General features: G+C 55.7%; 1 protein-coding gene across 1 annotated transcript in view; it reads left to right on the top strand.

Moving 5' to 3' along the window:
- Positions 1 to 720: 720 nt before the first annotated feature.
- The window catches only part of NCAN (neurocan), an 80,098-nt gene continuing 54,250 nt past the window's right edge, over positions 721 to 26,568 (top strand). The window contains exons 1-2 of the mRNA XM_074939610.1: positions 721 to 1,063; positions 23,882 to 23,961. Coding sequence (XP_074795711.1) covers positions 23,889 to 23,961 — 73 coding nt within the window. The 5' untranslated portion in view covers positions 721 to 1,063; positions 23,882 to 23,888. The remainder of the gene's footprint in view (positions 1,064 to 23,881; positions 23,962 to 26,568) is intronic.

Here is a 26,568-nt window from a genome sequence, read left to right as displayed (position 1 = left end):
CAGTAGCAATGCACCAAGTGGGTGGTATTAAAAACGCAAAGAAACCCAGCGCAAACCCAGGACTTTGTCCTTCCACCCGCTCTGCCAATGACTGTCCTGCCATCGGGTCTCAGATCTCTGCCTCCCAGTTGCCCCCTAAATTCAAAGCACTAGAAATTGCTACTCTATTGATTTATCAGCACCACCTTCTGACCCCTGCTCGGCGGCCCAGCGGGCACCCCATGGGGAGCACGGCTGGGCACCCACACCAGAGCTGGCTGAACCTGCAGGATTTCAGTCTATTTTGTTTTCTTGCTGGTCAGGTTGTTTGCAAACTTTAAAGCTGGCTAAGGCAGCTGAGCAGCGGTGGGGAGGGGGGGTCTCTTCCTAGGTTTTGCATCCCTCAAAGAGCAAAGCAAAACAGAATCCAAATAAATATGCAGCTCCCAACACCCCCCGGATCGAACGAGCCCCCGCTCCAGCCCCCCAATAATCTGGGAAAGCTTTACAAAAGTTCGGGGGGGGACGACTGCGCCCCGCTTCCGCGTGGGTGATTTGGGGGGCGGGGTGCTGGCGCGGCCAGGAGTTTGAGGGGGGATGGAGGTGTGGTGAGGAAGGGAGAACCGGCGACGCATGCGCAGCACGGACACACGCCCTCCCCTGGAAAGAGCCATTGAGCATCTTTGCCTCCCGGCTCCGGGCAGGTGACGGGGACCGGGCAGCCGGGGCAGGGGGCTCGCGGCCCATGGCTGCGGGCGGGGACGCGAGCAGCCCCGGGGCCCAGCAGCAGCAGGCGGCGCGCTGGGCTTGGTGCCCCCTTTGTTCCCACCCTGCTGCCTAGGATGAGCCGGGATTGGCTCTGCCCCCCAGCCCGCTGCAGGAGCCACTGACGGGGCTGGGCATGGAGCTCTGCCCCCGCCTGGGGTAGCCCCCGGCCCCCCAGTTCTTCCCGAACCCTCCCGCCTGCGCTCCGAGATGCGATCGCTCCCCAGCCGGCGCTGACCGCGGCCCCTCTCTCCGGGCGGCACGGGGGTGCATTCCTGCAGACCCTGGAGCCCGCGGCGGGGCTCCCCCTCCGCAGCAGGTACGTGGCTCTCTGCCTCTCTCTCCCCCCGCTCGCCTTTACAGCCCAAATTTCTCCCCTCGCCCCCTCTCGGGGCTCTCCGCGGGTGGCTTCGCTTAGCCCTGGCCCCGCCGCTGCTTCTCCCAGCCGAGCCACCAAAAGTCCCAGCACTTGCCAGGCACCTTTCGCAAGCTGCTTCAAATGACCCCCCACCCTCACCCCTTTGCATGGACTTCTAGGCATCTCCGGAGGAGCATTGTCGAGCGCCTGCATGGCTGACTTTTCTTTGCAGAACAGCTGGCTCGCGGCACAGATTTTTAAGAAGGGGGAAATCTCCCCTTACCTCCCCTTTGCTGCCCCCCCCCTTTTTTTTAAAAAAGAGTTGGTACCGGGGTTGTTTGCATGATACATTATGGCTATTGCTCATTGCCTTGTAACTGAGCATCTCATCCGAACAAAGCCGGGTTGTCTCTGGTTGCAATGGATTTAGGGGGTTGCTTTCTTTTTAATTAATGTATTGTGGCGACTGGAGGCGTTGGGTATATTGGTTTGCAGCCTAGCGGCGTGTTAAGAGGCGGTAAGCGAGGTTGACTTGGTGGGAGATCCAGCAATCCCGGTGGGACAGAGATGGCAGGGAGTTCAAGAGAGGTTGGCAAAACGTTAGCTCTGGTGAATGGAGAGCGGACTGGAGCCCCATGGATTGGTTCCAGATGAGCCGGTTTTCTGTGAGTGTGAAACACACACACACGGGGAGAGAGAAAGGGGGAGAAAAATAGAAGGAAAGGTGGTGGATGAGCCCCCCTTCCTCCCGACACAACCCCGGGGCACTGAAATTATTGGTGAGAGACAAGAGTCTCCAACTGAATGAAAATAAGCTACAAGTAACTCGGTTCAGAGCGGGAGGCTCGAGCCAAGCCAAGATAAGACACGGTGGTAGAAGGAGGAGAGAGATGGGCGCTAATGAGACAGGTGGAGAGATGCTGAATAATTTATTCTTGTTAGTAGGAAAATGCTGAAACTAAAATTTCAGCTAAGGGGGAGTGCATGTGTGTGTGTGTGTGTGGGGGGGGGGATTGGTGAGGCAGGAGCAGGAATTGATACCAGGCTGGCAGGATGGGAGAAATATCATTAGAGAGGATTATACCCTGTTAAATCACACTGCAGCCTTGCAAGCCAGGGGGGTGGGCCGGGCAATAATGCAACACCAACGCAATCCAGAGAGGAGAGAATGTCAAATAACGTTGTGAAGATCTATGGCTCTGCCTCCGAGTCCTTTCCCCCTCCTTCCCAGTCCTGTGGAACTCACTCGGAGGTAGCTAATCCGACACAGAGACAGCATCAGCTTACAAAGGAGCTAGCTGTATCTGTAGCCTCGTCTCCACGGCCTTTGTTACCAGATTCAAGGAGGGGGGATGGATCACCCCCTAGCTGCCCTGTTCTGTGCATTCCCGCTGGAGCACTTGGCAGTGGCCACGGTCAGAGACAGAAACACGGGGCTAGATGGACTGTTGGTCTGGCCCAGCCTGGCCGGTCTCGTGTTCCTGTTCTCCAGACGGTGGAAGTGGGGGTTTGTGACAGTGGAACTGTTTATTTCAAAGAAAGAAAGAAATCAAAACTTTCCGAGCCAAGAACATTGCAACTCGCCCCCCACGTAGTCTGATGGGCAGAGAGCAAAGCTGAAGCCCCTTCACGTTTCCTGCTTTGAGATTATTCAAGGGTGGGTGTGATGAGGTCGGTTGTGATGTCGTGCATTGCTGGAGCAGATTGCCTAGAAGGTACCAGGACACATCCTGGAATTTCAATCGGCAGGGCAGGAGATCAGGGTTGCGTATATCAAAGTGCCAAGAGCCAAGGCTGGTTTTCCATTGCAGAATACCTAAACAGAGACAGCAGTGGCAGGCCAGGCCGGAAACTCCAAGACTTTTGGCTATGCCTTCCCAGAAGACACAAAGAAGGGGGGTAGCCAGCACTCTAGAGGATTAATTGGGCTGGATTTAATTGCAGCGCTTTCAAAGAAAGAAAAGAAACCATACAAATGACCGAACCTTTGCTAACTTCACTAAGAGGCTTGGTTCATTTGCTAACACATTTTCCCAGTGCAAAATATTTGCAGTCTAGCAATAGGGATCTGTGTCTTTTTGAAAGCTACTCTTTGCACCTGCCATCGTGCATGCCAGCTTGAAGGCATTCCTACCTGCATGGGTTCAGCAGCAGTTCAAGGGGAGATACTTGTTTTGCTGTTTGGATGAGCTTGTGTTTAGTGTGTGTGTGTTGGGGGATCAGATGCATGTTTGTTTAACAGGAGGAAAATAACTCAGGCTGAAGGTGGGGTCTGAACATTATCATTCCTTTAATGTATTTTGTTCCTGGGTAGCTCCTACCATGTGATAGAAAAAGCAAAATAAAATAAAGATAAATACTCTTCTGAAATAAAGGATGCAGACTGCACGCCCAATACAAATCACACCTATTAAAGAGCCCATATTGGACAAGATCGCAGCTTTCCAAGGTGCTAATTTACTCTAGCAGAGTGGAGGGGAAAATCTCTCATTGCTTGAACGATACGGGGACAGCGAGTTTTGCAAAATCCTTTTGTTGTGGATGGTGGGCAGCGGAGGTAGAAAAGGAAGCGCTGGGATTTGCGTGTGGATTTCTGTCTTTCTGATTCTTGTCCTTCGCCGGTTGATATCGACATATGGATGGAAGCAAAACCCCACCCCCTCCCTGGAAGGCAGAAGCAAGTTTGTTACTGGAGGTGGGTGCTGGGAGATGCATCTTCTCAAGGGCTCGTATCCTGTCAGTGAGCTAAGAGGTCTCTTCAGTCTCTAACTGCCACCCTCCTCTTGTGCGAGGCAGCAGCTGGGCAGGGTCTTTTTGGGGAGAGATCTGCACAACTTGGCTCACCCCCTCCTCTGTAAAATTGGTTGAAGCCTCAGATTGCAGGGCACATCCAATCGGGGCGGTTCAGCATGAATGACACCCTCTCCAACAGCTCCCCCAGCTGGCCAGTCCGCGGAGTAGCCCCCCTCCCAATCATTGACTGGCCCAGCTGAGGAAGGAGGCGGCCCCCCACCCTGTCACCTCCTGGGAAGAAGCTGAGCAGGTTTGGGAGCAATGTGGGGTGGGGCTCTCTGGCTGCTCCATGAGCTGTGCCGGAGCCCTGCAGCCCAGGTGACAGAGATGCACAAGCGGCAGGCAGGGCTGGTCAGTCCCAGAGGCCCTCGGCAGCGTGAATGGACCTCGCTGATTCTTGGCTTCTGCTGCCCCATCCCAGGGCCACAGCAACCACATGGTGCATCCAGCTGCCCCCAAGATTCCATCATCTTAGGTGGCCACCTGGCGTGGCGCCAGAGAGGTGGAAGTGACCTGCCAGGCCCATTCCCCAGGCAGTGCAGGATTGCTCCCTACAAACGTGCCAAGCGCCGCTGCTCCCCTCCCTTCCCTTGGGACACAATTCCCAGCCAGCTCCATCGCCTACTCTACAATCCCTCTTGTGCACCAGTAGCTCTCCAGAGCCGAGGTACCTGGCTGGAGTGAGGAAGGAGTCAGGGCCCCCTTGGTCGGGGGAGGGCTATTCCTGATACAGAATAATCTCCGGTCCCACTTTAAGGTCCTCTGGGGCAGATGCATCCCTGTTACCCCAACCTCAGCCACTGGTTGTGGGGCTCAGCCGCAATGGGCCAGTTGCTCGGTCTAAAGTGGGGCAGCTCCATCGAAGGCTGATTTACACCATTAATTATGTAGGTTCCAGGAGCACCTGGAGGCTGAGATGAGACCAGGGCCCCATTGTGCTGGACACCGTGTGATCAGACAGTGCCGACCCCAGCGATCTTACATCTAAATAGACGAGACAGACACGGGGCAGAAGGAGAAACAGAGGCACGTGGATGGGGCGGGAGGGTTCAACCAAGGTCACACAGGGGGGTCAGTGGCAGAGCTGTTCTCCTACCGCCCAGTCCAGTGACTGGCCAAAGGGAAGCGCGTAGACCCCAAGGCCGGAAGGGGGCACTGTGATCATGGGCTCCCTGGCTGCACGGCACAGGTCGTAGGACTGCCCCGCAGTGGTTCCCGTTTGGACCGGAGCATGCCCGGTACCATTCCTGTCTGAAACGCAGCGGGTCGTTCCCCGCACCCCCGCAGTGTGGATGAGCAAACGTGGGTGGTGAGATTTACCCCGGACAGGCGGTTTGGCTGGGAAAAGGCAGCTGGTGCCCCCCCTCCCCAGCTCCAAGTCAGAGCGCAGGGCCAGGAGCAAATAAAGGGAGTCTGGTATGGGGCTCCTGGGAGTGTCCTGCCAAGGGTGATCCCTACACCAGCTGCACAGCGCCTCAGCCTGGATTCTGGGCTCCAGGGATTTCCTCCCCTTCGATTCAGGCCCGGAATGTTTAATTCCAGCCGCCGCCAGGCTCTGCGTTACAGCCTGCCCCAGCCCCTAAACGGGAGCCCGAGACTCCTCCTGGAGCAGCTGGGAGGCGCTGGCCTCCCCTAGAGATCGGATGGGCCAGTTGGAGGGCGGTCCCACAGAGAGCCAAGAAACGTTTCATGTCGGTTGAACTGAGTTGGTCAGGTCTCATCCCAGCCCCTGGGACAGGCTCTGCGCTGGAGCGGCCGTGGGGGCCGAGGGCAGTTGTAGAGATCCAGGAAGAGGAGTGGATTCTGGCCTGAAGGTCAGTCTGAAGGGCACTGGCTGAGCCCGGTGGGTGGGTGGCGTAGCAGGGTCCAGCACTGGTCTCGCTGCTGATCCGGGCTGAGGTGCATGTGTGTGTAAGGGCAGGACTGGTGCTGGGATGAAACCAGCCTACATAGAACCCGTCAGCTGCAGCCGGTGCCATCCCCCGCCTTTCCACTCAGGCCAGAGTCACCCAGGGGCTTTCTGGACGAAAGGGAAAGGGGTTCATTCCCCAGGCGTGGCAAAGGGACCTGCCAGAGTCCCCCCTCCCAGACTGAGGCATCAGCACGGGGAGAGCTCCCCAAGCTCACTAGGGCGATGAATCCCTTCTGCCCACACCCATGTGGCTCCGGGGTTTGGAACTGGGCAGTGAAAACTAGCAGGGACGCCCAGGCCCCAAGCTTTGCATATTCATGAGATGGATGAATTATTCATGAGGCGACAGCCCGCGACGGATGTGAAAATGCTCACCGCTGCTCGGGGGGCTTTGTGGGTGTTTTTTAAAATCAATAGAATCCGGGGTTTCTCCCGGGTTTAAAAGGCAGACGGTAGCCCGAGGGCTGGTCCCGCGTGAGGCAGGGATGAGATTCCCAGGCGTCCAAGAGGCGTGTTTAGCAGCCGAGCCCCGTCTTCTCCGGCTAGTGGAAATAATGGCATGTATTTATGCGTCGTGTGCCAAACAACTGCCTACAAATGTCTCCCTAATTGCGAAAAGCTGCCGGATGAGTGAATTATTGTCTATCACACAAGGGCCCAGACAGCAGGCGTTTCAGGGATTTGGGGTTTATTTTTTATTTTTTTTTCGCTAACACTGTTATGCCATGACAAGCCGCCTTGGAATTTCATTTCTTTGCTTAGAGGAGGGGGATATAATCTGCTTTGTTCTGTTTGGAACCACTCCTTTCTTGTTTGGTTTGGTTCAGTTTGGTTTGGTTTAATAACCTTAACATTAGCTCTGAGGGCGATCCCAGCTAGTATTAATTAATTAAACTGCTCTTCTTAATTATCTGCTCGCACATGGGTCGCTGTGGCAAAGGGAGAGGACCCTAATGACCAGGAGTGGCTTCTGTTGTGGCTAATTGACACCCCAGCCCATCCCGCACTGACCCCATGCATGGCAGATGTGCTTGAATCCGAAACACAATCCAATCTGTTACAGCAGAAATGGACTTTACACTATGGAACATCTCCTCCACCCCTGTCCCAGGCCAGCCGATCCCGCTGGTGTCTCTGCCGTTCACACCAATAAGCAACAGAATCATAGGCCTGGAAGGGACCTGGAGAGGTCACCTAGTCCAGACCCCTGCATTCAACACAGGGCTAAGTATTCTCTAGGACACCCTGACAGGTGTTTGTCTAACCTGCTCTTAAAAACCTCCAATGACAGCTCACTCAGATCGCCAGCCGAGTCTTGGCTATCTAACATTGCTGGGTTTAAGCCATACACAGGGAGAGGAGTACTCTGGGGAATTGGTTCACGAGGGAGCCACAGAGACATATGCTCCCACAGCAAGACGGTCCTGCCGCACAGCGCCTCCTAGCGTCGAGCGGGGGTGGGGGATTGTTTCAGCGCTGACTCGACAGGTAGTTTGCCCCCCTGCTGAGTCACGTGGCTTAAACTAAAGCTCTAAATGGTGGCAAATAAGATGGTGAGGTTGTTCCCACCTCCAGCAGCATCCTCCTGCCCTGCAAAGGGCGGCCCAAATGACCTTTCTTCCTCACCCAGAAAAATCTCCCCAGGAACGGCCACAGCAGTCAGCATAAGAGTGTGGAGGGGTTCAACCCCCCCACCTTTGTGCCTCAAGAATCAGCTGCTCCACCACCCTGCGGAGGGACACGTAGAAGTACTTACATTGCATTAGAGGCTTCTAACCACTAGAGGGAGAGACGAGTCCATAAGCAAAGGGGATGTTTAATCAGAGGCATCATGTAAAGTTCAGGCCGAGATGGTGAGCATGAGTTTGTGCACACGTGAGATGGGCACAGTGATCCTTCTTGTGAGACACAGAGGCATGGGGTGGAGGGTGGGGTGGGCAATGAAGCGGGAGAGGCAGCGTCTCCTGGCCTCCTCAGTGCTTCATCCAGGAATGTCTTTCCCCCTAGAATTTCAGGTCAGGGTGAAGTGAAATTAGCCAGCATCCAAGTCAAACAATCCAGGCCACCCTTTGCTCATTCTTCTCTCTGCGGTGAGGTGCTTTCTGGGAGCCCTTTGAGGTGCGAAGTGCAGTACCAAAAAAATTAGAAAGAAACAACAATGAAAAGGCATGAAAGGGAAGCGTGTCTCTTTCATGTCTGCTCTGTGTAAGCTCTGCCTTGGTGGGGACGATGGCATTCTATTCAGAGAGATCCAGGTCCTTTTGTAAAGAGAAGCCAACTCCTGGTGGAAGCAAAATTCTGTATGCCTCAGTCGGACACCTGGATAAATGATCTGGGGGGAAAGGGTAAACAGGGTGGTGGCAAAATTTGCAGACAATACAAAATTATTCAACATAATTAAGTCCAAAGCTGGCTGTGAAGAGTTACAAAGGGATCTCATAAAACTGGGTGACTGGGCAAGAAAATGGCAGATGAAATTCCATGTTGATAAATGCAAAGTAATGCACATTGGAAAACAGAATCCCAACTGTACATACAAATGATGGGGTCTAAATTAGCTGTTACCACTCAAGAAAGAGATCTGGGAGTCACTGTGGATAATTCTCTGAAAACATCTGCTCAATGTGAAGTGGCAAGCAAATAATCTAACAGAATGTTAGCAACCATTAGGAAAGGGATAGCTAGTAAGACAGAAGATAGCATAATGCCACTATATAAATCCATGATACAGCCACGCCTTTAATAGTGCATGCAGTTCTGGTTCCCCCATCTCAAAAAAGATGTATTAGAATCGGAAAGAGTACAGACAACGGCAACACAATGATGACGGGTTCGGAACAGCTTCCACATAAAGAGAAGAAAAAGACTGGCAATGTTCAGCTTGGAAAAGAGGCGACTAAGAGGGGATATGACAGAGGTCGATAAAATCATGGCTGGCGTGGAGAAAGTGAATAAGGACGTGTTATTTACCTCGTCCCATAACACAAGAACCAGGGATCACCCAATGAAATGACCAGGCAGCAGGTTTTAAACAAACGAAAGGAAGTATTTCTTCACACAACTCACAGTCAGCCTGTGGAACTCGTTGCCAGGGGATGTTGTGAAGGCCAAAAGCATAACTGGGCTCAAAAAATAATTAGCTGAGTTCCTGGAGGACAGGTCCAGCAATGGCTATTAGCCAAGATGGTCAGGGATGTAACTCTGTGCTCCAGGTATCCTTAAACTTGTGACAGCCAGAAGCTGGGACTGGATGGCAGGGGATGATGGATCACTTGATAAATTGCCCTGTTCTGTTCATTCCTTCTGAAGCATCTGGCAGTGGCCAGTGCTGCAAGTCAGGATACTGACCTAGTATGGCCATTCTTATGTTCTTATGGATTCTAAGTAGCCCTGTCACGTGCCATAGGAAGATCTAGAAGCCTTTCTCTACCTATCACCTGTGTTCAAGGTTTCATGACCCCTGCTGTTACCTAACCTAGAACCCCTTTTCCAGACATCCAGGTTCTAGGTTTCCCTATCCCACATCTCATAGCCAAATCTAGAACCCTTTCTCTTCTAGCTGTCCAGATTCTAGGTTGCCCCACCACTTGCTGTAGCTCAGCCTAGCCCATTACTTTCCCCAGATATCTGGGTTCTAGGTCACCTTACTCCAACCTGCTATAGCCAAACCTAGAACCCTTTATCTCTCAGGCTAAAACCTTGCAATACCCACCCTTTTGCACATCTCCTTCACCCTTTTCAGCCTTGGTGTTGGCTTCTCAGAGTGTCTTTCTTTGCTCCACAGAGGTCAGATGGGTTGGGATCAGTCCTTAGCAGCATTTCTGTGTTGGGCAAGGGCTAGTCCACTACACAGGAGGCTGGTTGGGGTTTTGATTGCAGGTTAGTGGATCAACGAGGCATGGGGAGGGAGAGAGCAAGAGAGATCTCAATAATTAATGAGCTGTCAGCACTCGGCGGAAATATGAAGCCAGCTCGTTGGCTGGAGGGTCGATAGGGATCTATCGATATTCTCACTGTTGCTCAGAGTTAAGTACATGGGCGGGGGGGCAAAGCTGGTCCACATGCTCTCCCAATTAAAGGCATGTTAAAAAAAAAAGACCTAAGTGAATCTATTGCTGGTGAACAGTGCCAGGTTTACACTCTTGAAATGCTCTGTTCATCCACCGGGCAAGGTCAGCTGCTCCCACCTCTGGGCCTCAGCCCTGCCCTGGAGGGACTCCCTCTGGTGTGGGGATGGGGGGTAAGTCCCTTGTGATACGCTCAGTGCTTGGCCCCTCTGACCCTGCCAGATTGCAGGGCGGGGGAGGAAGACAGTCCATGAATGGACGCCTGGGGCCTGGACTGAGATCCACTGACTCATTCCACACAATGGCTATGAGGTTGGGATGAGCTGTCATTCACTTGTGGGCGGGGGGGGGGGCTGCTCCCCAGGCCAGAGAGAGGAGGGGAAGCTCCCCCTGCTCCCTCCACTCTGATTCCCAGGAATGACTCTGAGCTGCCTCCCAGCCAGTGACCTGGGGCGCCATATCTCATCCCCAGCACCCTGAGCCACCTACACCTCAAGAATGGACAGCCACCCCCTGTGCTCTCCCCTGGGACCGCTTTACCTTCATCAGTTTCCCCAAAGGAATCGGATCAGGCAGCTGCTTGGCGAAGGAACCAACCTTCCAGGGGCGGGGGAGCTGGGAAGGACAGTAGCTGCAGTGACCTTTTCCTCTGACCAAACTTGTATTTTGCAACGGCAGCTGTTTTTAGTACCAAGCCTGGCTGCAGCCGCTTTAGCACTTTCTGGGCTCCCCTAGCAGGTCACAGCCAAGCTGGGCCGGGCCCTGTGGGCTGCGTTTAGTTAGAAGCCAGTGAAAACAGGGCATCCCTCCTTAGGTTTGGTCTTTGCCTTCCTTGGCTGTGAATTGAAGCCTGCTCTGGGGAGGAGAGTGGGACTGTGTCTGCACAGCCCCGTGGCTGGGGAACGCCTAGACAGATGGGATCAGGACTGTGGCTTGGGACCCTCACTGGACTCAAGGGGGGGAGCCCGGGGCCATTTCAGCTCCCTGCTGAGCTGCGCCTCTGGCTCTGAATTAATTTCACAAAATTCCTGGCTCAGGCGTATCCATTGCTGAGGCCCCCCCCAGCCCCAAAGGCGGTTAGCAGGGATGTTCCCGGGGGCAGAGGGGAGGGAGAAGCTGCATCATTTAGCAAAACTGTAATGCAAACCCCTGGGGACAAGGATATGTCCTGGCTGGGGCAGTGGCTTCAGTCGGGCAGCCCATTTACACTGAGCATCTGGCCCTAAGTAGGCAGATCCAGGAACAGATTGGCTGGGGGGGGGAGACAGAGTCTTCCCCATCCCCAAAAATAACACCCCCCCCCCGCAACTCCTGACTCCAGTTCAGAGCCTGATCAGATCTTGGAGGCAGTTTCTTCACTCCACTCCCCTGGGGCTGCTTGATCTTCCCTGCTGCTTCAGTGAAACCTGCAGGAATGCTGATGTCAGGGGGATGGGGTGCCACAGCTGAGCGGGCGCATTAGTTAACATTGAACAGCGAAGCATTTTACTGCGGCCCCCTGGCCTCAACCACTGCCAGGCTCCAGCCCCGGCCTCCCCCTCTGGGCGGAGGGAGGATCTGCCTTACATCCGGCTTTGCCCGTGAAACCGGACAGCCTGGGGGTGGCTGCTGCGTCTCCAAGCACAGGGGGGCCAGTCCTCCCCACAGCCCGGGGTGGGGGTGGAGCCCCGTGATCCCAGCGAGTGGGGGGCTCCCTGTCCAGCCGTACCGAGCAGCAGCACGGGGGTTGACATGCCCTGGCCATGTTTGTGCTGGGTGTTGTGTGTGCAGGTGGCACTGGAACTCAGAACCGAAAGCACAGGCCCCTACTGCTTGAGCTATAAGGAGACTCCTCCCCGATGGACAGTATAGGGCCTATGATTCACAGCTGAGCAGTTCTGGTTGCATCTAGGAGAGGACAGAAGACTGTGCGTGAGCATCCATCCACCCACCCAAAGACCATCACACTGTATCGGAGAAGGACCCACACTGGGCAACCCAGAATTTAGGACAGGAGCTGGGGGAATGGGATTTCAACCTCAGGTGCAAGAGGAAAACCGGGCCATGCCCGGGGGCAGCCGGCTGCTGTTCCTGACCAGGGTGTGTGATCAGAGCGGGGAATCGGGGCGCGGAGGAGGGGAGCTGAAATAGGATCCCACTGTAAAATGTCAGCTCAGCTGTGAAGGAAGCAGATTTGTGCATGTGGATGTATTCATCCCCCATTGTCCGCGTGTCCGTGCGTGTGGGTGACACCCCTGAGGACTGGCTTCCCTCCCCAGCAGGAGGATGTGGGAACTGGCTGAGCCCTTTGCCCATGTCACCGGCAAGAAGCCTGAAGCCACCATCTCTGGTGGAGGCCGCTGGCCGTTAGCGTTCCTCCTGCCCTGGCCACACTGGGGCTGCGCCCTGTTTAGTGCCACGTCTCTCCGGGAGGGTCTTGCCACTGAACGAGCCCCCTCCCCGCCAGCTGTGGGGCAGACAGGAAGCCTGGCCTGGTTCCCTGCCTACCTATCCAGCCAACCCCTTGCACCCCATCCCTGTGTCCAACCATCCAACCACCTCCAACCCCATTCCTCCATCCTGCCATGTCTGTCTGTCCACCTGTCTCCCAGGCCCATGTATGCCCCTCTATCTGGGCCCATTACCACAGGGTCTAAGTTCCTAGGGAAACTTTCCGAGACGTAGGCCCCAGCCACTTCCCGCAGGTGGGCTAGTCTGTGGGTGGTGGGATGGAGCCTGGACTCTAGAAGGGCCCAAGATGGGGTGCATCCCCCCTCTGGGACTGGGGGAACTAAAATGCCCCTTTGCTTAGGGTCTGAACTCTAAACCCATCTCTGAGCCCAGAGCCGTGCAGGCCCCATCTCCTTGCCCTCAGAGGCTGACAGCTGCGTTTTATGATTCACATGCCATGGCTGGTGAAAAAGGCCCCCAGCAGCAATACGGGAGATGGGGGAGGGAACTGACAGGCCTTTAATCTTCCCCACTCCCGGTGTCCCTAGTGGAACAGCCTTGTGGGCCGGGCCCTTTCCCCCAAAGTTTAATGCTAAGGTTTTAACCAAATCCAGGCCGGTGAAAGGCTGGAGTCGGGGGACCCAGGCAGGACACTCTGAGCATGGGCTCGTTAAGGGAGATTATTGATAGTCCAAGTAGCACCCAAAGGCTCCCGGGCAGGATTGTGGCCCTGCTGTGCTTGGCGCTGTACATACACACGCAGACACGGTCCCTGCTGCAGGGAGTTTGCAATCTGAGAGGGGAGGGTGAAATGGGGCCCGGAGGGAACGGGCCAGGCAGCGGTTACACGTACTGTTGCCAGAGGAGGAGGCCTGGCAGGGTGCTAACGAAGGACCCGACGAGGAGCAGAACAACCAGCCCGTCACCACAAGGCACACGGCCGCCCTGCTGCTCCACCGGCCAAGAGATAAAGGCCAGAGACAGCCTGAGCAGAACAAACCCCAGCCCTGGATGGCTCACGTTCCGCCCACACCCCGGTAAGCCCCTGGCCCTTTGTCTCCTGGGCTGTCAGCCTGCAGGTTGTGTCCAGCCACCGAGGGTTGGGGAGCGGCCCTGAAACTCACACTGGCCTCCCTTGAGCAGCATCTGGCCTCCTTCCCTGCAGCCCCAAGGCTCTGGGGAGGGACAGCCCCGTGCCAGGCTTTGCAGCCTTTCTCCACACCGCAGCCACCAGAGCCGGCTCTGGCTCCCAGGTGAGTCTCGGTGACTTATTAGCAGTTTATTTCCCATCTTCTCCTTTTTATTACTTCAGAACGTGTCAGATCTGAAGCAATTTTCCCCCTGTCAGGGCTGTGTCGGCTTTGTGTCTGCGGCTACCTTTAGCCGACATGCCAGTGCCGGGCAGTGTAGGACTCTGGCTCGTTAGTAATGATGCTGAGCACCTGAGCTGCCTGAAGGGAACTCGGCCCATGTGTGGATGGCTGGGAGGGTGTGAAACTGTCACAGTCCAGCCCCCACTCCCACTCGAGCCCTTGGTAGTGGTAGCTGGCTGGGGGCCTGCACTGCCTGCTGGGGATGCTTGTCTGGCCGTGTTGTGACAGCGCAATGAGGTGCTGTGTGTGGGTGTGTGGAGGGAGCTGGCTGGGATGTGTGTTTGGCTGTGCATTGTGTGTGCGTTATACACAAATGGAGGGTGCTGTGGGGGCAGGGTTGTGATATGTGTTTGCTGGGCTGTGGGTGAGCAGCGTTGTGGGAGGCTGTACACAATTGTGGGGGCAGGGCTGTGACGTGTTTGCTGGGCCTGTGGGTGTACGGGGGTGTACACAAATGGGGATGCTCTGGGGGGGCAGGGCTGTGAATGTGTTTGCTGGGCCATGGGTGTGCAGGGTTGTGGGGCGTTGTACACAAATGGGGGTGTGCTGGGGGGCAGGGCTGTGACAGGTGTTTGCTGGGCCGTGGGGGGGTTGTACACAATTGGGGGTGCACTGGGGGAGGGGCAGGCTCTCTGTGTTCTCTGGGTCTGATTCTCCGCACACGTGCGCTGGCTTGACACCAGTGTGGTGAGCGGCGGCACGGGCTCGCTCCGTATTTACACCAGGTCAGGGAGCTGAGAGCCAGGCCCCCTGTGAGAGGGTCAAGGGGGTGTGGGCTGCACGCTCTGTGTGTGGGCAGGGGATCAGCCCCACCCCCCAGTAGGTGTCTGCTTGCCCCGGGAAGCGCCCCACTGCAAGCTCTGCATCTTCAATGGTGTCAGCACCACGGACAAGGGTGCAGCCCCTCTGCCATGGCCAGGCTCCCAGCTCTAACCACTGGGTGCAGGAAACATAACCAATCCCCGAAAGCCCCTGTCCCTGCCCCACCTGCCAAGTCACAGGGCCTGGGAAACTCCCCACTGCCCCCGATGGCTCTGCTCCGGGCCTCACACACTCGGGCACCTGTGGCCTTGCTAGCGCCCTGCCTCCCAGTGCCACGGGGAACACCCAGGGGTGGCCCTGGTGTGCACGTCTCCTCCAGCCCCCCAGCAGGGGGGTCTGCGCAATGCAGATCGCCCCCAGGGATCCCTTGGCCCCACATCCCCACCCAGCTGATCAGAGGCTGACACAGCATCACAATGTGCCACGCCACGGAGTCTGCTGGGGACTTGGCTGTTCCTACCAGTTTCACATGGGACATGCCCAGACGCCACGGGGATGGGCAGCAGCATGCAACCTATGTTTGGGCCGGACAATGAAACTCCATTGGTGTCACCCTTCCCCAGGGCCTATAGATGCAGGCCCTTGCCACTGAGCTGGGAGAGGGAGCTGGTGCCGGAGCTGGGAGCCAGGCAACAAGATTTAATGTGTGGGGATAAACTGGCATTTTAAAACTGTCCGTCCCCACCCCCCACCGGCCTCTCGGGAGCCAAAGGCCTTGGGCCTGACGTCCCTGGGAAGAACCTTGCTGATGTCAATGGGAGTCAGTGCCAAGCGCATGGATGTGGCTTCCGGGGGCGGTGGGGGGAGAAGCCTCCCCTCTCTGGTGCCTTGAGTTTGAACAACTCCCCCCCCCACCCCCATGACTCCTCTGAGCTTCAGTGAAGACTCTGGCCTGAAGCACTAACTTAAATCTGCTCCCAGCCACATGCTAGGTAGGTGATTCCTGCGGAGTCCCTCCTGGGCACCCCAAGCTGGGCCCAGGTTCATCTGAAATTTGGCCCCAACCCTGGACCTTTGGCTCAGAAGGCAGCTGCTCCACTGTTTGTGTGGAAACACAAAAGCTACCTCCTGGCACCGGGAGCAGCTGCCTTTTTGCCCCATCTCAGCACAAGGAGGTGGGCGTCTCCACCTGGCAGGTAACACAGGTGGCAAACCATCCCCTGTCCCGAGCCGGGGTTCGCAGTGAACCTAGGATACAGGCTGCGTTAATCTGACCTGGGGCTCAGCCCGGCTCCCCTTCAATCCACCTCCCAGCCCTCTTGGATGCCGGGTTCACAATCCAAAGAGCAACTTTCATGTTTAACATTTAAATAAAATACTAAATGTTTCCCCAGCCGTGCTGGCCTGGCGTTTGCTCAGCCGGGAGCCACTATCCAAAACAACTTGCTGGGTACACAGGGAAGGACTTATTGGAGTATTTACACATTTGCACATTAAAGCTGCTCTTCAGATTCTTAAACCAGGGCTCCTGTCAGCTGGGAGGTTCCTACAGCCCTGCTCAGCCTGGTTCCCAGACAATCCTTCTGGTCGGGAGAATTAGGCCTTAGCTAGATCTTGGTCTGCAATATACCATTGATGCCTTCCTTTCTAAGCGAGGGGGAGGATGGTCTTGTGACGGAGGCTCAAAATCTGCAGCCAGAGTGGATGACTTTAGGGAAGTCCTTTCCCGGCTCCATGCCTCAGTTTCCCCATCTTTAAATGGGGGGTGATAGCAGTGATCTGTCTCAGTGAAGCGTTGGGAGGGCACATTCACTGATGTGTGTGATTGAGGCTGAATAGCTACATCCAAAAACCACTGACCTTTGGCCTGCTGGAAATCTGGACCCAAATTTAGCAGATGTATCGAGATGTGGGTGGGAAATGGTTTTCCTGTTCCATGAGAATTTCACAGATTTGAAAAAAAAAATCCCCTCCTGAAATGAGACAAAAATTCAAAATCTCAAAAACATTTATAAGTTGAAAATCTGAACATTTCAGGTGGGGTCAATTGAGACGTTTTGGTTCAGTTTTGACCTAACTATAAATTAACTTAAAGTTTAGAAAATATCGAAACGTGACCCGGATGATTTTGAAATGGGAAAATCATCAAAACCGGCCCTTTTCCCAGGAACCATTTGGTTTCAACCAGTTGGGATTGTTCACCCTAAAAAAGGCTTTTCAAAAACTCCCGCTGGCTGTAGACATGACCGACAAGAGACTGCTCAGAAACACGGGCTTTCAGGGGCCAGGGTAATGTCATGTGCATTTCACAGCTCAGTGTTCAGGGCCAGGGCCAGCCATTGTTACAGACAAGGATCCTGCTGTGGTCAGCTCCCTCTGTGGCTGTGCCACCGCCTGCTGCTGGATGGAATCGGAATTGCTTAGCTGTGTTTCATAGGCCCTGTACCGCTAACGAGGTTCTCCTTTAGTTCAAGGGGGAGGGAGCTGTGAGGTCAATCCCTGCTTATCACTGAATTCGGAGCAGCCCCTGGGAGCCAGCACCATGAAGGGGTGGGTAGTGCTAGCTCTGTGCATACAGATTTGGAGGCAGACAAGAAAAAACAAAACCAGTGCTCTTGTATTAAGAGCTAAAATCAACCAAGCTGAGTTGTAACCAAAGGATCCAGGGGAGGCAGGAGAATCCCAGCTCTGATTGGGCCCAAGGAAATTCCATCCACGAGGTTTCCCCCTCTCCCCACTGCAAGATTTGGAGGTATACACATTACATCATCCGAGCAAGCTCTCCAGGGCTTTGTCACCTGGCCTCTACTGACAGGTGCTGGCTTTTCACCTGTGCCACTTTCACTACCATGGGTCAGAATATCAGCTGATGCGAATGGGCTCTGCTCCCTCGACTCCCTGAGTGAGTCGCACCAGCTGGGGAGCTCTGGCCTCAAGGACTTTCATTTCCTCCTGCTGTGGCTTCTCCGGACAGTCATGACTGGTTTGCGGCTGCATTCCAACAGCCTAAACCCTAACCGTTATTGTAAAGCCTTCAGACTGAGTGAGGAGTTTCAAACCCATGGGGGGAAGGGCGGGGAATGGGTGGGAGCCCTGGGGCGCCCCAGGAGATGCCTCATTCCCCAGAGCAGGCTGCCCATCAGACATTAATTGTTTGGGATGGAAAAGCTTTTTCTCTCCTGAGGCCTCAGAGAAAGTCAAAATTAGCACTTCAATGGGGAGGATTTAGAAATGTGCAACATTCAGAGCTTGATAATGTCAAGCTATTTTTTCTTTAAACGGGAAGGAAAGGGAAAGTATAGAGCCGCTTTTTGTTTCGACTGGGAAGCTGAATTCCAGCCTAGGGGACTTTGCTTCTTGCTAATGATCCGGGCCTGGGCCGAAGCTTGGGGCAGTCCGGCCTGGTGCATGGAATCAGGGTTTGGCGCATGCCCCTTTAAGAGCCCCCTTTGCAGAACTGAAGTGCTGGGTAAAGTCTGGGTTTGCGCTGATCTGAAAGGGGTGAGCTGCCAAAGTGCTGTCTGCCCCTGGAGAATGCCAGCAGCCAGCCTCGCGTCAACCCCAGCCCATCCTTGACTGAGTCTCTGCTTAGATTGCTGTCAAGGGAGCCAATTAGTGCCAGGAGATGGATCGAGACCCGCCAGCTTCATGACCACCAGACTAATGGCACATGGAAACTTTTGTCACTGCAGCTTGGGACTAGATTCAGCTCAGGCTAGAGGCTCTGTATATGCCATTCCCTAAGCCAGCCAGTCCACCCCAAACTGGCCCATATTCCTTTCCCCCTTCCCCCAAGCCAGCCAGGTCCCCACCCTGGGGGCCAGATCGGAGCCAGCACCCCCATAGAGGGGAAAGCCCTGTGTCCCAGTCCCTCCTACCCTGGGACTGGCTCAGAGCCAGTGCCCGCTAGAAGGGAAAGGCCCATATCCAATCCCTGAGGATATCCAACCTTCTCATCAGAGAGGTGCAGCATCCCAGCAGCTGCTCTCTGGGCTTGTCTGTTTCAGACCTCCTGCAGGCCCAGAGCCCAGCTGTGGTCTGGCCACTCCGAGGGACATTTGGAGGGAAGCGGCTGCTGAGTGGACCATGGCACCGTTGCTCTCTGAGAGCAGGCGTGAACGGCAACTCCTGACTTGGGAGGGGTCTGGCCCCTTTGCTAGGAACCCACTGACTGTCCATTGACTGAGCCCAGCCGTACCTCATGATTGAGGGGTGGGCTCAAGCTCTAAGCTCCGCAGGATGCAGGATCATTCCTTCCACAGCCCTGGTACTTTCACCTCTGGGCCGGCTGTTTTGTGGGGAACAAGTGTTGCTGCTGAGCCAGTGGGGGGATCTTGGGCCCAGTTCTCAGCTGTGCCCAGTATCCGTAGCGCGGGGGGGCCTGCAACTCCCCAGTTCTGCCAGCCCAGTCCTCACCATAGCACAGAGCAGCCTTAGGGCTGCTCTAAATGGCCCTGGCAGCCGCATTTGGGACAACCCCCCACACACGCTTTGCAGGTGGACGGCAGAGAAGGGGACTACACTGGCCTTACCTCATCTTGGGGACTCCCCCATGTCAAAGGGGACCCTCTGCTCGGCCACTCCCCAGCTTCACCAGCCCTTTGCACAAGTCCGAAAGCCTGAGGGAGGCTCCAGGTCTGGGAGGAATCTGCAAGAGGAAAGACCCTGTTACCCTGCAGAGATGAAGGCTGAGGGCTGAGCAGGGGGTGCGTGAACAGGTTCTGCATCAAAGCAAGAGAGGCAAGGGGCACCGGCAGCAATCAGCCCGGTCACAGACGGCTCCCTCCACCAGCTGGGAATGTCCCAGCACAGCACAGCCTTTCCAAACAATACAATGATTCACAGATACAAAGAGTTTAAGGCCAGACAGGACCATTTGATCATCTGATCTGTGCTCCTGGATAACACAGGCCAGTCAGTCCTGCTGTGTTCAGTCCAATAACTTGGGTTTGACTAATACATCTCCAGGAAGGCATTTGGTCTGGAGCTGACTATATCAAGAGATGGAGAATGAACCACTGCCCTTGGGAGTTTGGTCCAGGGTTAATCACCGTCATTGTTAAACATCGGGGCCTTATTTCTCCTTGGAATTTGGCTGGCTTCCGCTTCCAGCCACTGGATTTTGTTTGGCCTCTCTCTGCTAGATTAAAGAGCCCTTTGGCAACCAGTATTTCCTCCCCATGAAAACCCTTATACACCATGATCAAGGCACCTCTTGATCTCCTATATTTACTTGAAAAGATTCCTGGAGGTGAGAGACACTGCCCCGTGGAGCTGGAAAAGCAGGGCCAGGTGGGGAGAGGAAAATATTTGTTGAAACGTCAAAAACATTTTTATTTACAAGCTGTGAAAAGAAATTTGTTGGGGGGGAGGGGGGGTTATTTTTTGCAAAACATTTGACCAAAATTTTCCAGTGTTGCCTATTCAGTCTTTGCATTTCCCCTCCCCTCTGCTTCCTTTTCCTTTTCGCCACAGAAAAAGGAGGAGGGAAAAGGAAAAAAATAAATCTGAAAATTTAACATTAACGTTTATGTCAAAAAAACCCCCCCCAGAATGTGCCAACCCCCAGCCTCCTCACACACATTTGTCCTGACTTTTGCCCCACCAATGGCCACTTTTTTTCATGGAAAAAATATGCCATTTGAGACATTTTGCCCGTTCTCTGCCATGCGCACCTTATAGCGCGGGGGGCAGATGGATGGTTGGACAGACAGACACACAGACGGGCTTCTGCTCTCTGAATCTCTCCATCTCATCTGCGGTCCTGTGACTCGGAGGAGCGCTGTCACGTGCTGTGTTTGCAGCCAGATTTCCCCCCCCCAGTTAAGATGACGCGCCCTTTATGAGCGCTGGACATGCGACCACACTGATGGTTTTGTGAGGAATAAACTCTCTGTCTGTGAGCTCCCATGCTCCTCCCTGCTCCCACTGGCTTCCCCCAGACATTGTGCCAGGGCTGAGCCGTTTACAAACTGGACAGAGACCGCAGAAGGGATCTGGGTATGGCTAGTGGGGAAATGCTATAATCCATCTGCTTTGACAGCCGCTTACAGGGAGGATGCATGGATGAGGAGTCAGGAGACTTAGGAGCTGTTCCTGTCTTTGCCACAGACCTGCGGGGTGGCCTTGGGAAAGTCACTTTCCCTCTAGGTGCCTCAGTTTCCTCTCCCACCCTCTATCTATCGCGACTGAGCTCTCTGGGGCATGGGTCTCCCGCTCCATGTCTGTGCAGCGTGCGGCATGATGGGGCCCTGATCTCAGTTATGTCCTCTGGATGGTACCGTAAGTGACAGAGTGCGGGGACCAGACGAACATAAGGTATGCGCCTTGTCCCAAGGCAATGGAGAGATGCCAGGCGAGCTTTGGATGGGCTGTATGTCAGCAGAACGTGGCACTAACTGGAGCCTCCTTTCCCATCTGTCAGGAGCCATCACCAGCTCAAGTGCACAGCCCATGTGCCAGAGCAATAAGTGTCAGGGCTGGGTGCCTGGATAGTGCCGTGAGACGCCAGCAGCCTGGTGCCAGCAGCGGGGGGCTGAGTGGACACCTCCCAGACACAATGCTGCCACTGGGCTAATTACATCTCCTCCCAATAACATCCCTGCCCCTGCCACCTCCAGGGGCCCCGGTGCCATCACCTGGCACCTCCTGCCTATGGAGACATTATTAGATCTGATCAGGCACCAGGATATCCCAGCAGGGTGGGAGCTAGCGACCCTGCACTGCCAACAGCAGCTGCCACGTGGCTCTCATTGGAGAGTGGTGTGGCCTGGTGGGAATCCACCCACCACCGGGAATCCTGAGGTCTCAGGGCTCTGCAGAGCCCAGCCTCATGGTATCCCTTGGGCAATGCACCTGGGGCAGTAGCCCTGGCCTGCCTTCCACAGCCACAGAGGGTGCCAGATAGGATGGGACCAACAAGGTTCTACCACCCGGGGGAATCTGAGCCCTGTGGAGTCTCCTACCCAGCCCAGTGGGGAGGGAGCATCGGTCACTATGTGCCGGCTCCAGCCTTACTCCAGGGAGAGTGAGGCACAGGAGCAGCCGGGGCTGCGATTGTGCCAAAGGGCTGAGGCCTGGGGACAAGGAATCCCCCCACCTCGGAGGGGCAGGGGCGTCTCCAGGATGGGGAGGGGATGTTGCCGTGAATCCTGGGGCAGTGCCTGGCTGGATTCTCCAGCTGCACAGGTCACAGAGTGCTCACGTGGTGGGGGGTTCTTCTCCAGCAGAGCTGACCCCTGGGCTGGAAGGCCCCCCAGTAACTAATGCCAATGGCTAGAGCCATCCGGAGGGAGGATCTCCATCCTTCTGGGGGAAGGAGAAGCCCCAACACAGGAGGGAGGGAAATCGCAGCTGGGGTCTGATCTCGGTGACCCTGGTGTAAATTCAGAGTCAGGGCCACATCCTGATCTTGGTGACACTGGCGTAAATCCAGAGTGACTGTTGATTTCAGTGGATTTACACAAGTATCCAACTGCAGCCCTAGACGCAGCTCAGAGCCAGCGTCCTATCTCCGACAGCACCAGCTGCTGCATAGCCGGGGCAAGAATCCCCGAAAGGGGCAGTTACAAGCCCAGGTCCTAGTCTCTCTCTGCCCAGACAGCTGGCTCCTGGAATGGCCTGGCCTCCTTGCTGGCCATTGTGTGTGGGAGCCGGGGGTGCGGGGGGCAGGAGGAGGACTGTGGGCTGGTTAAAATTGCTGCATTTTGTATCCTGAACAAAGAGCAGCAAGGTGCATTGAGGCCAACCGGGGCTGTAAAAGCAGCCGGCAGTTGCATCGCCGCGTGCTGGGATGGGAGAATGATTTGTCTGAACTTCCTCTCCTAGATTGGAGAGCAAATGATTTAGAAAATCGTAATTGGCGCTGCAGTAAAACAGATTAATGGGAGATTTTAAGCAAGTAGTGTTGCCGTCTTTGTGCGGCACGCGCAGCCCCAGCAGGAGGCCGCTGCTGAATGGTAACGCTCGGGAACAGGAGATCTGGAGCACGCCAGCTGGAGGCCGGGCATGGCTCTGCTGATCCCCTCAGTCCTGACCCACAAGCCCCCTGCTGTCCCACAAACAAGCCATGGGACTGTGTGTGTGTTGGGGGCAGGTCCTCTGCTGCAACAATCCATGCTCACTCCAGCAAGCAGCTCAGTGAGCGAGCCTGTCGGGGTCCCTGCAGGGCGGGACACCAAGATCTGGCTCTGCAGCCCTGGCGGGTCCGTAATGCAGAAGATCAGGCTTCACAAAGCCCCAGTGACATGGAGGAAAGAGGGGGCCCATCCTCTTTGTGGGGAGCTCTCGCCCCCCTCAGCACATCACCGTTAGCCACTCCAGGGAACCCACAGGGAGAGGGAGAGTCCATCACTGTGCTGGGCGCAGCACAGACAGAGTGAGACAGTTCTGGCCAGAGCGGCGCAGGCCCATTATCCCCTGTTTACAGCTGAGGCCCTTGAGAGATGCAGGGACTGGCCCAAGGTCATAGAATAGCAGGGTTGGAAGGGACCTCAAGAGGTCATCTAGTCCAACCCCCTGCTCAAAGCAGGACCAATCCCCAATTTTTGCCCCAGATCCCTAAATTGCCCCCTCAAGGATTGAGCTCACAAGCCTGGGTTTAGCAGGCCAATGCTCAAACCACTGAGCTATCCCATAGGGAGGCTATGGCCAAGCTTGGACTTGAACCCAGATCTCCTGAGCCTGCCCCCTACATGTAGGGCTCTCCCTTGGGCCAGCAGGGAGAACAAGAAATGTCCAAAACACCTTGAGTTTTAACCCTTTTGCATTTCTAGAGTGGCACCAATGGGCGAGGGTGAGGAGGTAGCTTTGAGGCCCTGAAATTGATCCAAGCAGCAGGAAGAGACGGGGCAAATGTTGGGCCAGGGGCTGGTTGGGCTATCGCAGCCCTGGGCGCCCCACGCACAGCTCTGCCAATGCCCCTCAATCCCAGCCTGCAGTCCTCTGCTCTCCCAGCCCCAGCCCTTACTGAGCAGAGACAGACAGCAGTGGTATGCTGGGGACAAACCTCCCTTGGGAGCACGAACTAGCTCCTCCGTCTCTTTTGGTGGGTGGCCTCAGCCTGGGTTCGAAGGCGGGTCGGGTGGCCCGTTCCCGTGTCACTGCACGGGGCGCTGTTCGCCCATGGCTTTCAATCCCTCCTCCTGCCTGACCCCACCCGCTGGCTGCTCTCACAGCCCCATCCAGCCGCCTCTCCAAGCACTCAGTTCCGGAGGCATCTTCTCACCAAGAATGGGATTAAATCCTCGCCGTTTAAAGCCGTCTCCCTAAGTGGAGATGATATTGCACTGCAGGCCATTTCTTCTCCATTACTCACCAGGGAGGTTGGGTGTCACGGGGGCCTCAGTGCCCGCTGGTGATTTACGAGCTGGTGCAGGCACTAAACAAACAGGGAGCTGGGTACGGGGAGAATTTGTCTTCAAAAATCTCTCTCTCCTTGCAGGTTAAGGATGGTAAATGTGATGGGTGATGCCGGCTGCTGGCTCCTGCTCGGGTTGTCCCTCCTCCCTGTCTTCGGGCTGGGTAAGTGACGCCAGGCCGGGCGAGCGCACGCCAAGGGATTGCCACAGCTCCTGCTGCACGCCAGATGGGGAAGGGGGCTTCCTTCCCCAAAGAGGGCGGGGTGGGCTGGGGAAGCCAGTGAGGCCTCAGGGGAAGTGGGGGAAGCTTTGCTGGGATGTCTGGCTTCATGAAGGCCCCCCCAGCCCAGTGCAATGCAGCCCCCTGGCAGGAGCAGCAGTGCAGGAGGATGGAGAGAGGGTTATTGTCCAGCTGCAATGAGTGCTGTGGAGTGGGGCCCCCTACTGACCCCTCCAAATAGGGAGAGCTGCCCCCCATGCATTGCCAAGGAGCCTCCCCTACACCCCACTGCCCACACACATGGCCCCGGCCCTGCTCTGGCCGGGTGTGTATGTGGGATGGGGGAGGGGACAGGGGCTTGGTCTCTCTGGCAGTTACTGCTAATTGTGTGTGTTTGGGGGCAGGGGGAACTGAGACCCCTGGCAGCTGGGATCCCTCTACTATGTGCAAGCTTGCACCAAAGAGGCCAACGCACCTGGCCCCAGGTAGCTACTTCCCGGCTGCAGAAGAGCCGGTGGCCTGGGGTGAATGAGTTCGTGTTGTACCCACCACCTCCCGAGCCCCCACAGGTTCACTCCACGGTCACAGATCTAGTCCCTGGGAGAGGAAGGCAGCATGGTCTGGGAGTCAGGACTCCCGGTTCTATTCCCAGCCCTGCCACCGACTTCCTGTGTGACCTTGGGCTAGTCACTGCCCCCCTCCATGCCTCAGTTTCCCCATCTGTAAAACAAGGACAATGACACTGACCCTGATTTGTAAAACTCTTTGGCCTCACTGCAGATGGCACGTGCCTGACAGAGAGCGCACGACTGTCCTGGCAGCACGTGGAGCCTACCAGACCCAGCCGGGCGCTAATGCTCACCACCAGTGCCCTGTGTAGACACCCACCCCCTGTAATGTGTGACTCATGACCCACCACAACACTCAGCCCATTGCTGGGCCCTTATCCCTGCAGCCATTCTGGGGGCTCGTTTCCCTCTGTCCATTGTAGAGTCCCGTATCCCTCCACCCGTCATGGGATAGGGGCCTGTTCCCCTTTCCCCACCGAGGAGCCCAGTATCCCTCCGCCTGTTGGAGCGTGGGCAGGACCTGTATCCCTCCGCCTGTTTCCGTTTGCCCACCGAGGAGCCCAGTATCCCTCCGCCTGTTGGAATGTGGCCAGAGCCTGTATCCCTCCGCCTGTTGGAGTGTGGCCAGAGCCTGTATCCCTCCGCCTGTTGGAGTGAGGCCAGAGCCTGTATCCCTCCGCCTGTTGGAGTGTGGCCAGAGCCTGTATCCCTCCGCCTGTTTGAGGCGTCCCCCAGCGGTGTTCAGGCAGGTTCTAGCTGCAGGTGCAGCACAAGCGAAAGTGTCACAGCGCCCTGCCTAGAGTCTCTCTCTGGGAAGCTCAGTCCTTAGCGGCACAGTCCCCAGTACCGCGCCTTCCCTCCCCAGCCAAAACGTAAACCAACATGGCCATAACACACGTGTGCAAATGCTTACAGCCAACCCAACAGCGAACCCCACTAACAATCTTCAAGGAAGAAAAGGAGGACTCGTGGCACCTTAGAGACTAACCAATTTATCTGAGCATAAGCTTTCGTGAGCTACAGCTCACTTCATCGGATGCAGCTCACGAAAGCTTATGGCTCAGATAAATTGGTTAGTCTCTAAGGTGCCACTAGTCCTCCTTTTCTTTTTGCAAATACAGACTAACACGGCTGCTACTCTGAAACCAATCTTCAGGGAGTGTCTGGAGTGCCCAGGGCGGTTGTCTTGGCCTGTGGGCTGCCCTGGAACACCATCACCGCCGCTGGCAGGAGGTGGCTGGTCCCACTTCTCCTGGGACTGCCATGGCCTGGGGCTCCATTGTCGCACCCTGCCATGGTTGTTGCGTGTCTGAGATGCTCTAGGACACAGGGACCGACTCAGTGCTCCTCATCTCCCTCCCTTCTGGGATTTGGAGAAGGTGCCGCCCATTCCCCCGGAGAATGTCTCTGTCCAGGGGAACAACCCCATCTGACCCCAGCGCCACCTGTTTGTGACACTCCTGCTGCTTAGCACCATTGTTTCCCATCACAGAGACACCCAGCGACCCCAGATTTTTTGTTTGCCTTGTCTGTCTCTGTAGACGTCTGCAAGTCCCCTGTGACTCTTGACATCGGTTTCTAACCATGCCGGCACTCCAGGTGTCAGTTTCCTGTTGAACAAAACGTCAGCAAGTGACACCCCAGCTTCGCTGGCGGGATGCTGCAGTGCTAAGTAGGGATCAGCCTGGCACTGCAGCCTCTTTCAGTCGATGCTTTATGATGCTGACACAATTTTTAACCAGCCCAGTGGATTGAAGATAACAGGGACTGGGGGTCACCTGTCTAAACCCAGACACCACTGCAAACTGCTTAAACTCACACCCACAGCCACTGCGCTGCTGCCCACCGTCAGCCATCACAATGTGATACACGCTGCGTCTAGCAAACATAGGTTTGATACGCTCAATCCCATGGTCAGCGGGAGTATCTGCCAGTAAGGCTCTCTCAGGGAAGTGAGAATAATTGCCTGGGATTAGTGCAG

This window comes from Natator depressus, chromosome 25, assembly GCF_965152275.1.
Source record: "Natator depressus isolate rNatDep1 chromosome 25, rNatDep2.hap1, whole genome shotgun sequence".
NCBI lineage: Eukaryota > Metazoa > Chordata > Testudines > Cheloniidae > Natator > Natator depressus.
The sequence above is the reverse complement of the archived record's forward strand: the minus strand, read 5'-3'. Positions and strand labels throughout refer to the sequence as shown.